The sequence below is a fragment of the Pleurodeles waltl genome, chromosome 8, assembly GCF_031143425.1.
Source record: "Pleurodeles waltl isolate 20211129_DDA chromosome 8, aPleWal1.hap1.20221129, whole genome shotgun sequence".
NCBI classification, from domain to species: Eukaryota; Metazoa; Chordata; class Amphibia; order Caudata; family Salamandridae; genus Pleurodeles; species Pleurodeles waltl.
Genome location: NC_090447.1, coordinates 157,560,774 through 157,573,710, shown reverse-complemented (window position 1 = coordinate 157,573,710; position 12,937 = coordinate 157,560,774). Strand labels below are relative to the sequence as shown.

At 43.5% G+C, this 12,937-nt stretch overlaps 1 protein-coding gene across 1 annotated transcript in view; it reads right to left on the bottom strand.

Annotated features, from left to right (window-relative positions):
- The window catches only part of TMEM135 (transmembrane protein 135), a 943,226-nt gene that overhangs the window by 119,968 nt on the left and 810,321 nt on the right, over positions 1–12,937 (bottom strand). The window contains exon 7 of the mRNA XM_069203998.1: positions 6,169–6,210. Within this exon, the coding sequence (XP_069060099.1) occupies positions 6,169–6,210 (42 nt within the window). The remainder of the gene's footprint in view (positions 1–6,168; positions 6,211–12,937) is intronic.

The window sequence follows — 12,937 nt, the reverse complement described above, 5'->3', positions numbered from 1 at the left end:
AAATGGCCCTAAATAGATATAATAAGATCTTCTTCAGGCTAGGTCTGAAGGCGGCGAGATGAAACGTTATCCGATAATGGGGGGCATCAGAGGCTCCTGAATTGTGCCAATGGAGGAAGGATTCAGACTGGCAGTTCAGGCTGGACTGTTGCCATGGGGAACAGGGTCAAGGCTGATTTGCGTATGGCTGGCTCCAAACTGGGGTTTGCATGGTGAGCAAAAGAACAATGGATTAAACCCAGATCTGTGACTGGGGGTGAGTGTTTGAAAAATGTGAGCACTCCGTCCATCATCCTTTTGTGTTCCTAAAGTTGCTCAAAGTGGGAAGGGTATGCCCACACGTTGATCCCGTGCTCACTGTGGGGTCAAGACTGATTTGCATACGACTGGGTCCAAATTGGGGTGGCAAGACGAGCAAACGAACGATCGATTAAACCCAGATCTGTGACTAAGGGTGAGTGTTTGAAAAGTTTCAGCACTCGGTCCATCATCCTTTTGTGCTGCATTGACTATCCTCTGCCTGGTCCTGTTTAAAATTCAAGATGCCAATGAGTGGATAAAGGAACGTGCTGCTACTTCCAGCTAATTCTCTCTTTATTTTATTCCGTTCTCATGAATCTCTGTGTTGCCGAGTGTCTGACTGAGACCTTTACGAGGATGGGCTGAACAAGCGAAAATGAAATGGAGGAAGAACAGGAGTGATTACAGCTGTGTCTGAGCCTGATCAGTCTTTCAATGATCAACAATGGTACACCAATCTACATACTGGACTTTTGAAAGTTTACCAACTGCAGCTTCTCAGTATCTCCACATAAGCTCTCAACACTCATCTGGGCCAATGAGCATATTAACCTTAAACTGCATCAGTAAGCTTGAAAGGGTACAAAAGCATTTCAACATCAAAAATATCCCGTCTAAATCTTTCCAGCGGACAAGGAAGGAACTGCAGTGGGGACCCTGCTGGTTAGAGGTCATAGAGGATTTCAGGTATATTGACCCTTCTACTCCAGTCTGGACAGCTTCCTGTGCCATCCCAGATCTGGCAAAAGGAAGTCTATAAAGCACTACAAGTTGCCTTATTTTCGCCGTTTGAAGAGTCAAATTTCCTTCTAGCCCTACAGTAAATACACCTGTACCCAGCAAGATTCCTACAGCCAACAGTCTGGCAACGAATATTGGGTTGTAACGTTTTCAGTCTAAGAACCAGCACTTTGAGTGCCTTTCAACGGGAAATCTGTGAGAGAAGCAACAGTTCCTCCTTTAATCTGAAATTAAGCAAGAATGGACTAAATGGCACAGATAATCTTGAAACACAGGGTAGTGCAAAAAGAGTTAGGGCCATGGAGGTGAGAGAGCGTAACTTATATAATCTATATTAACACGAAATGTTTATGAATTTATGTGTGATAATGCTGCATAGAAACAAGAATAATAATTTTGCTTAAACGTGCACTTGAAATGTGACCACGGGGAGTGGCCACCAATGTATACTTAGACTAATAATAATGACCAAAATGTTTTATATTACATTTAAATAAGTTTATACTAATGATTGCGTTATTGAATCTGTGCTAAAATCCTCATAGGCCTTAAGTTAGCATGAGCCGAGGTTTAGCTGCTTGGCTTTCATTTTAAATGTATTTTTCTATCTTGCAGTGTGCTGACTCATAAAGGACACGACCCTGCGTGTTCTTTTTCCTTCAAATTAGAAGACGAATGTAACCATGTTAGTTCCGTTCTCATGCATACTCGTGGAATAAATGTTAAAATAAACTGAAACAGTGTAGATTAATGTAATGTACAAGGTCATTCAAACCAGTGAAGACAATGGAGCTGCTGACCAAAAGATGTGCAAAGAATTACAGAAAGATGAAATCATACCGGACGTGCCACCTCTGAAGACGTCAATTATGAAGACCACACAAAGACTTGTAAAATAATATGGGGTGAAGAGTTAGGTTACCTAATGTATTCTCTGATAGGTTAAAGATAGTGGGGTATAACAGATGACCAATAGAATTTTGGGCGAATGTACAATGGAAAAGGGATAAAAACCCATGTCACAGGGAGTCATTTAGGTGGGTTAGGGAATGCTATTGATTTTATCCAGAAACTCGGTCACTCTGTTTGGTGACTTGTTGGTTTACTTAAAACCATCCTCACCCTTAGATTGTCCATTTTACACTTTACTCCTTATGAGGAAGTGCCCTTTTGCCCCGGAGCGGAGTTCTGACTGATGGCGATTTGACTGATGTCCTGAAGATGAAGACTGAACCTATGCGCTGACCTAAACTTTGGAGGGTAATTATGACAATGCAATTGTGATTTATCTATTTGTTTTTCCTTTCTAGGTATCAACTGCTTACTTTTGACAGAGACCATAGTTAGATGTTTTCCAGATTGGTGTTCTAAATTGTTTTGCATGAAGCCCAACATGCTAATGCTAATCAGTGGTTAGGATAGGTGTTCATTAAACTGACGCAAATAGACAAATGAACGAATCTATGCTTTGTTGAACTGACGCAATATTGACACTCTGCTAAACTTGATCTATGTCCACGCTGTGTTATGTTCTGATGTTTGTGATTCTCGCTTTAATGAAATCTTACCAAAGTTGCCATATCGTGACTATACTATTATGTTTCTTAGTGTTGAGATTAAAGCATCTGCTTTTAGACTGTAACTAATAGGGAATAAAACGTATAAAATTTTACTAAACTGGTGTGGTTATTCATGGCTGAAAGGTCATGGTAGGGTCTTTGAATTGATTAATGACTTTGACTAAAGTGAAATGCATTATCGTGATAAATATTGATGACATTATTGATGTATTGATTGACATATTGATTAGCTATCTCGTCCTAAGGTGTCTCTCAACTGGGTCAAAAGATTCATTGGCCTAAAACGAGTCCTGATATGTAATAAATTATCATAAAGGGACGCGTTAACAGAGGGAATACATGCAAATCACCCCCACGTCCTGGCCAAGGGAGGGGTGTATACAATTCCCCTCCTTGGCCTGACTTGGTCGAGCCAGGAGGGTGTACATAAAAGCCATTTTTATTTACATTTCTCCCCGGCCTTTGTCAAGCGAGGGAGAGCTCTGGATAGGACATGCATAATGTAGCAATGGGACTCCCTCAGTGCGTGTGTTGTATTAGTTTTACCTACAAATGCCCAATGTTTATGGACATAGGGAGAGGGTGACTGTGCACTGCAAGTACATTTGTTTAAATGTTACTCACTCCCTGTTTACACAGCAAAGGTCTAGAGGCGAGCAAGCGCCCTGCTTCGAGGTCCTAGTACCAAGCTAAAGGTTTCGAGCACACTTCTGCACACACATCGATCACGCGTGCACACTGGAAGCTCTATTTGCAACACGCTTTTAGATACAGAGCAGGACCGTATAGACACATCTTGTGCACTGTTGTTTAATTGAGCATGAGAACTGCCAGCTCACTGATCCGGGCCGCAGCGATGTGTTACGCCCTGCCAGGGAGAGGTGTCCTCTGAACTTTCCCACTTATTCAATTGGTCTGCCACTCCCCTGCACCAGGCCCCCCACTCATCCTTCAAGGGTATCCTTAGCAGTGGGTCAGAGTGAGGTGTATTAAGGAGAGGAGAGAGAGCTGAATTGCTTTGAAGCGACAGTTTATTTCCCAGCCATTTCCAGGTACATTGTTCTCTGTAAAGGCTACTTCTCACCAATTACAGGTAGTGGAGTGGGACAGCCTCCCCTTATTTTATGCCCTTATTGTGAGTTTCTCCTGAGAGGAGATTCCACCCCACCATCCAGCTCATTTGTTGACAAAGTTTAGCTGGACAACTCTGAGTGGCATTAGCAAAAGGGCCCAAAAGCCCAAAACACAATTCAGAAGTGACCGTTGTAATTCACTATTGCCATCTGCGACTTTGGTATAAAGATTGAACATAAACTTCCAGCCAGTGTGCCAAGATTTCTCTAATGCGATTCCAAGGTCTCCACACCTGCAGCCATGAGAAGATCTGTGTGCTCTGGGGCCAATGTAATCGCCACAACTCCCCTTCCCAGGTTTGGGACTAGAAACTGGAGACTCCACTTTGACCTGCAATGAAAGGCTGCCTGTACTCTACTTTGAGCAGAGAGCTGACCGGCTGCTCAGGAGGGACAATGGGGTTGTTATTACACAAGGAGGACACTGGCCAAAAGAAGTTAAACACTTACATTGGGACCTGCTCCCCGACGGTGAAGCCCACGAGTCACCAAAATGTCTCTGCAGAGTGATCTGACTGTGTATCCTCTTGGACAGGGTGTGTTGTGGAACTCAAGTCTATCCAAGTTCTAAAGCTACAATCAACGAACAAGAAGCCACAAATGTCTACAAACAGATGGACCACTGTCTGCGTCTCTGCAAAAGAAGCAAGAGCCATGGAAGTGAACTGGATCGAAGGAGAAGCATGAAACAAAACTAAGTTCTCACCATGACAACCAGCCTAGACACCCTACTTGTTTAAGTGGTGGGTTTATGTCTGCACAAGAGGAAGATCCCAAGCGCAAGACCCACCAGAACAATGAGCACAGCGACTCCACAGCAAGTACTGGCACTTCTTACTAACTCACGAGTGGCGAAGCACCAGTCCCACAAACTTCAGATGTGGCCCCGTCTGTGAGGGTTAGGCGAGATTCCTATCACATGAGCCTCCTGGCCATGAGCTACACACCACAGAATTGTGCTGCCCACTGACACTCTGGAAATCACAGGCACTGCCTGCAGTAACCAATGAAAGACAACATAAAGGAACAGCGCAACGCCAGAAGCACCTACTATGGGAACAGAGCACACACAAGAAGTGCGCCCACACTAGACTTTCCACATGCCAGGTCTTCCCTGGGAATTTGACAAACCCTCAAGGTGACCGAAACCGCAATGTGACTTTCATTTGGGACCATAGTTTGGACTAAGCCCCACAAATAGTTCTGAAACTGAGCAGAACAGTATAAAGAACATGAATCAACCGATTAGCCTTGAGAAAGTTCGAAGGCATAATAAGCAGAGTAAAACATGATGGCTATTCAATGTATCACAAGTGGAACTGTAAATAAATTATCGGCCTCACTGGATGATACAACCACATTTTGGTTTTAATTTTCAATAATATAGAGAAAAGTGTGCACAGGCTCGGCTTCTTCTTTGGTTTCAACACTTGGCTTTCTGCTCACTCTAGGTGGGTTTAGCAAATTTTGCAGGACCTCTTACCTTTGCACGATTCTCACAATGTAAATGCAGATAATTACCATAAGAGTACAAGGGCAAATAACATCTGGAATTTAACAGACACCCAAAGTCTGGTGCACTGCATAACAAATGCTGTGCCATTTTAAAACAAGTATTGGCAATGCCAATAGGCCTGGCTATAAAAGAAATGCTGTATTGTAATTTGAAGTATTACAAGTAAATTGCAATTGAATGGATATGTATTTTCATAGAAGAAAATAACTGTAGAATACTCTTGGTGTAGGTTAAATAGTCAGGCAACAATTGCACTGTCAAGCCAGATTTAAAAATCCATGCAGGTTAATCACTGTTGTCTCCCCTGTGTGCTGCTGCCATAGACAAACAAGATAAATTATCTAGTTACCTAAGACACTTTACCAGCCTAAAGAGTGGTGTGTGTGCCACTGATATTTTAAGCTGAGACAGCTGGATAAATAAACAAAATGATCACAGCTGTGTGGAGGGCAAGCACTTTTTTTGTGGAAGCACACAGCTTCAGCCCAATCAAAACATGTACTCCTTGCTCCCAACATGTGGTTGGAGCCAAACTCCCTCCTCTGGTGATTCTCACATAATTGTCTGACAACAGCTGCACTGTCAAGCTAGATCATAACAATGAATCCCACATTTCGCATAATCATGCTAAACAGGCCACATATTTTCCAATGACGGTCTGGGTCCATGCCACATTTTCAGGATACCCCCTATGTACATGAGGTCCATTGACACTAAAAGAACTTAAATTTGTATCACAGTGATATGCTGATAATCCAGTGTGCATTAGCTCCTCTTGTGGTCCTATCCTGGACACCGATGTCATAAGATACCTACACAGTGAATTCCACTAGTCCCTTCCACGCTGCCACATTACAGCATCACACAAAAAAACAAGGCTTGGGGTTCACAGACTTACTTCAGTGCTGAGAAGGAGAATCCTTTCAAGCCATCTTTGCACCTGAAAGCAGAAAAATAATGTTATTTTTTGCAAAAAAGTATACAATAGAGCAATTGTTAGGTACCTTTATGCATGGAGATCTGGCACACGCAGATTCTTCACAGTAGGTATTACATGCAGAGGCAGACACTGGTTCGCTTTACATAAACAGTGAAAATAACTGTGTGACAGCATTAGTCGACACATAACCTTGCTTAGGGTGTCGGCGATAAATAACAATGATCATAACAAATAAGGCAAATGTATATGAGCCGAATAATGAACCACTTTGCTAAGAGCACCTTTTTCCCCAGAAACAAATCTGTCCTCCAGGGGTGCCTGCCAAACAGGACGCCCGGGTCTGGCATCTACCTGGGACTCGCTGTGAGCAACATGTTGGCAGCTCGAGTGGCTTTGATCGCGTCACAGATTTCTTTCCCTACAACTTTGTGCTACTTGGCCGAGATTCTAGTACTAGTAGGCGCTCGAAACTGTACACCCTCTGGCGCAGCTGGCATCTCGTTCTCGGGAGTAGAGAGCTCAGATCTGACTACAACTGCAGTTGTGGGTTTACACTGTAGATCTCTGCAGCCGCTAGTACATGCTGCACAACCTCCGTGGAAGCTGAAGGAGAACCTATTTCATTTATGAAGCTGGGACGATGCTACATGTTTGCGATAGTTGCCTCGCATAGTGCAACCTGGTCGATAGCTGAACAAGATCCCATAACAACTGCATACTGGTCTATAATCCTTGACATAGCTAGGGGCGACACTATAATCTTTGCCATATCAGCCCACAGCCCTATCATCTCTGTGAAAACTGGCCAAGAACCGGGAACCTCTTTAGGAGTTGGGCAAAATCCTATAATCTTTGGCATCACTGAGAAAGACCCTTTAATTTCTGTCATCGCTAGGCAAGACTCTGCAACTACCGTAGTGGCTGCTCCAGTATTTCCAATGTCCCTGGTAGCGGAGAAAAGGCCGTAGGCCTGTAATCATTCTAGGAGTGCCTTAACATTGCAGCATCTCCTTTGATAGATGAGCAAACTAATATAATCTTTTTGGTACATGGCCAATGACTTTTGATCCTAGATTTAGATCCACAAAACTTTATAATCTGTGTCAAAACTGGGAGACCCCATATAATCTCTACAGAAACTGACTCAAACCCTACAATATCTGTGGTAGCAGGGGAAAAAAATCTACCATCTTTCTGGTAGGTGCTTAATATCGCACAGCCTGCTTTGGTAGGGGATCAAGACCCTTTGGTATGGTAAATGGGCAAAATTCTAGAATCAAAACCGTAGCTGAGCAAGATCCTATAAACGGAGTCAAAACTGGGCAACACCAAAGAAACTCTGTGGTGCCTTTCCAAAGAGCTACCAACTCTCTGGCAGCTGGGTGAGACGCTATCATTATTTGCCATCGATTAGAAAGACCCGATAATCCTTCTGTGAGCTGGCCAAGCACCTTTAATATCTCTGGTGGTAGGATATAAACCTATATTCTTTGTGGGAGTTGCCTAAACAAACCTGCTTTGGGAGCTGTACACGGTCATATACAACATTTTACAGATGGACAAAATCCTGTAATACTGTGCCACAGCTGGGCAAGAACTCATATTTCTGCCGTAGTTTTGGTTTTGAAAGTCCCTTTAGTCGATGAGGTGGCTGGCCAATAAAGTATATTGTGTCTGGTGGCTAGGAAAGTTCTGTAATCTTTATATTAGCTGAATAACACCATACAAATAGCTCAACAAGCTCATGCTTGTACAGATAGCTAACACACTAAAACATACATCATAGGTGGGCGTGGCCCTACGACCTCTGCCATGCCTGACATGATTTTTAATTGCCAATAATTCATTTAAAGTATTTATTTTTCAACGTTGAAACATGTATGAAACAAAGTATACTTTTTAGTATTTTTTTGTAATGATTTTAGACTCTCGTGCAATAACGTATTTCTCGGTCATGGCTGGCTGAGACCCTGTCATCTACTTTCTTAGTGGCAGGCCAAAGGTCTTTAATCTCAAAATTATATCATCTTTGTCATACGCGAGCGAGATTCAATTCAGCTTTAAAAAGATTACCTATGTAGCTATTTAATCATAACAGTGCTTTATATTTCCAACTAGCACGAACATAAATAGGGCAATTCAGATGTAATTAGACAGCCGTATCTCCCTTTCCCCAAAATGTAATCAGAAGAGAAACACCTGGTGGAGTTCGAAAGATCTGTAAAGTTTGGAAATGCGACTGGTGAAACGTACACACAAAAACTTTGCTACCACTTTTGAATGTCTAGTAGCCACGCTATACATAACTAGTCAAAACGAGGAGAGGAGTTTATAATAAACATGGTGGTGGTTTCAATAAACATGTCAGTTAAAAGTCTGTGGAAAACTTCTATATGGAAAACAGTTCTCTGCGCATGCACATTAAGCCACTAGATGGCACCATGAGATTATTAGCAACTAGACGGCTCCGAACACAGGGCATCAAGTTCAGAAACACAGACTAGTTCTTTATGTTCGTTCAAACGCTGCAGCAGGTGACTGTTTCTACAACTATAATTATCTGACTACTGTGACCTTTCCCGGAGAAGCCTCCTTGTTCTCATCTTCTGATAACATGTTTTTTTAGGGATGTTTTTAAAGTTTACTTGATGCAAAAAAGGTAACGAAATGACTTGAATTTTGTTGAATAACATCAATATATGAGCTATTTCCCCATACTGGTGGGAACCGAAGACAAACCGAACCTGCAAATCAGAAAGCTTCCTGTGTACAAAAAAGTGCTTTATTTGAGCTGGTGGTTACTGTGGCCTGCACCGGTACTTACTTTTCTGCATCAGGCAATTACTGCGAGCAAAAGTCACATACGGGAAAGAAGGGGCAGGGAAAGAAGGGGCAAAGAAAGACGGTAAAGCGTCACAACGACAGAAGCAGAAAGCTGCAAGAGTGAGCTGAAGGGGCAGGGAGAGGCTGTAAATGGATTAAAAACGCCCGAGATGGCTTCAGGATTAGCTGTTTCAGTATTCCGTGTTCGCACATTTAAATGCTGCAGCCCCGTGTTTCAGAGGAGATCTTTGGAAACTGGCACGTTTGTATTTACACATTAACCACCTGTACAAAAGCACCGTTTTCCAGAACGTTGTAACTTAGATCTGGAGGCAGGACTTTAATTGTGGCGGGCCCTTCTGGGTTTCAAACCTGGCAGTAATTAGAAACCGAATTTGAAACGGGTCCCTATCGGTTCATATATTGATATCCTAATCATGGAAAATAAGGATCAGTTTTCTCAACAATGACTGAAAAACACAAAAAGGGCAATTCACGACATTGAGGTAGTTCCTGTTTACTTTTAACATATTTCGCGTATTTCCATGTGGGTATTTGATTTTCTAAGGATGCTGTTCTTCTGTAGTTTTTTCATGCAGCACATTGATCATCTATTGGTACTGTAAAGTGGGTCGCATGGCGGTGTCTATGAGAGTTCAGGTTGTTGGTGGGTGTCTATAAAGGTCTAGAGCCCACGAAGTGAGGCTAAAAGCAGCAGTGCGAGGTTCTCACCTCTCAGGTCAGTGGATAATAAAAGTATTCAAAATATCCGCGCATCCAATCCTTGGCCCCTCTGCAGAGCGCACAGAGCAATAGTGACCAGCGCTACTTGTGATTGCGAGCGACAAAGCTGGTGAAATATTGACAGGGTGAAAGTAAAATAAAATGTTTACGGAGAGGAGGCTGAAGTTGAGATGCAAGGAAGTCTGTGCAGGGGACACTGAAAAGATGATGCTGAAGAGGAAAGAGATGCTGTGTGAAATATGCAAATGGAGGGTTCCAGAAAGATATGGGGGGGGGGGGAGGGGGGTAAAGGAGTGTCTCACTGACAGAAAGCAAAGATAAGGGGTGTGGAGGGGAGAACAGGAGTGATCGTGACACTCCGGCCTCAATGTGTAATTCACAGTCTCATGTGTTCAAAATTAAAACATTTCCAATTCTACTTTTTCGCAACATGATCACTGTTGCTCATTAATCTGATGCTGTTAATGAGCACTGGCAAAGCCCATAGATCTAGTTTATTTTAGGTACCGGTCTCTAATCGTGTGCTGTGTCTGGATCCAATAACCAAAAGCTCACAAAGAAGAAGTCATCACTAGTCAGGTGCCACATTGTGCGAGGCACAGGGTTCAGGTTTACCTGTTTAGACAACACCTTTATTTATACAGCCTTGCCTTTCGGAAAGAATGCATAGTTATGCTTCTTTGGTCACGCCTCTTCTGAGACCACCCCCAACACTTTCTTTCACCCCACATAAAGCAGTGCCTGGAGGAGGGTGAGGTCGAACAAAGATCAAGCTGGACGCAAGGTCCTGGAACACCTGATTCATGTTCCGATGATCTCACTGCAGTTCATAGGTCTCCTGAATTTGGCGATCCGTTCTAGTTACTAAGAAGCCAGGGGCAACAGTAGGTTCCTCCTTAGGAACACAAATAGTGGTTGTTGAAAATGGCCCTTTTTGCAGGGTTATCCCCAAACTGTTGACTTCTGACCTCCTGTTTTTGATTCTATGCTGAATTTAGTTTTTATTTGCTTTAGGACTCTGGACGCTGCTGACCAGTGCCAAAGTGCAAATGCTCTCTGTCTAAATTGTATTGGTGGTTGGTTTATCCATGATTGGCATATTTGATTTACTAGTAAGTCCCTAGCATAGTGCACCAGATGTGCCCAGGGCCTCAAATTAAAATGCTACTAGTGGGCCTGCAGCGCTGGGTGTGTCACCCACATGAGTAGCCCAGTAAACATGTCTCAGACCTGCCATTGCAGTGTCTGTGTATACAGTTTTAAACTGCCAGTTCGACCTGGCAAGTGCACCCACTTCCCTGGCCCAAGCCTTTCCTTTACTACATGTAAGTCAATAGGACATGTATTGGTGTGTTTTACATGTCCTGACAGTGAAATGCTGCAAATTTCAGTTTTCATTAGTGCAAGGCCTATCTCTCCCATAGGGTAACAACGGGGTTTGCCTTGAAATAGCCTTCCAGTGTAATTTCCCACTGGGAGAAGATCCAATATGGAGTTTGGGGTCTCTGAACTCACAATTTAAAAATGCATCTTTTAGTGAAGGTGTATTTTGAATTGTAAGTTTGAAAATGCCACTTTTAGAAAGTGGGCATTTTCTTGCTTAACCATTTTGTGCTCCTGCCTGGCTGTGGGATACACGTCTGTGTCAGTATGACAATTCAGCTGTTTATGCATTCACTCCAGACAATCACATAAAGGTAGCTGAGATGTGCCCTGCATATCCTGATGGGTCTTCCTGAGCTACAGGGGTCATAGAAGCGGACACCTGCATCTGAAAAGCTGTGCCTGTCCTTACACAAAGCAGTCACCAACTCCCTGGAGTGTGTCTTGGGTCAGGGCAGGAAAGGCACGAGTCTTGTGCACTACAAAGACTTTTCTTTTAAGTTTGCCTACTTAAAGGCAGAAACGGGTATAAGTACTGGACCTCTGACCCCACAAAGTTAGAACATTTCTGGACTGAAGACATTCTGCCAGTAAGAGGAGCTGGATGCTGTTGGAGAGACTGCTACTCTTCCTGTTGCTTTGTTGTGCTGGCCTGCTGCTTGCTGCTTCTGTCCTGAGAGTGAGAGGACTGAACTTTGCTTTCTACATCCTGCTTTCCAAGGTTCTCCAAGGGCTTGAACTGAGCTTGCTTCCCGTTAGAAGTCTCAGGGACATCTAAGACTTCATCTACCAATGCCTGGGCTCTTCTGCTGAGAGTTCTGACTTGCCAAGGGGTGTCAATTCCAGTCCATGAGCCCTTGGAAGTGAAAGCTGGTGACCTGAGGAAGAAAATCAATGCACCGACGCGCAGCGGCTGAACAATCGATGCAGTGCCTGTCTGTGGCTCAAGAATCAACACAGAACCTGTCTCGTGGCTTCAGAATCTACGCAGCGCCTGTTTTACCGCAGCTCCATCAACACAGCGTGGCTGGATTTTCCACGCATTGTCCCTGGGGTGTCAATTTCTCATCGACCCTGCAACGCAGTAAAGAACCGAGGCTGGGTGTCTGGAAATCAACTCATCGCTTTTCCTGCATGGAAAGAATCGGTGCATCCCCGCTCCTGCCAATAAGGAACCAGCACATCACCTCTCTTGCGAGGCAAGAATAAACGCATCACACCCCCTGTGCAGTAAGGAACCAACACATTGCTTTGCTTTTCAACGCCTCACCTCCCCTGTAGCCTGCATCCTCTTTGTTTTTGACACATCCTAGGTACTTTATGCTAAAAAGGAAAGATATAATCATTGATTCCTATGAATGAAGACTCCTTTCCACTTTTAAAAAGTGATATCCTTACTTGCATATGTTGGATGTTTGTCATTTTGTTTAAGTCAGATAAATATTGGCTATTTTTCTAAACTAGTGTGGAGTAGTTTTGCAGTGTTTTCTCTGTGTATGTGAATAGAAATACTTTACACATTGCCTCTGAGATAAGCCTGACTGCTCATGCCAAGCTACCAAGGGGGTCAGCAGTGGCTATCTTAGCTTTGTGACTACCTTACCCTGACTAGAGTGAGGGTCCCTACTAGAACAGGCTGCAAACCACTGCCTTCTAGAGCCCTCCCTTTAACAGTGGTGCAACAGCACAAGGGAATGAAACTGAGGTCTCCTGCTTCCATATACCATATATCCTATACTGGAGTACGCGCTGAATGGGAGAATACAGTGCCTGTGGA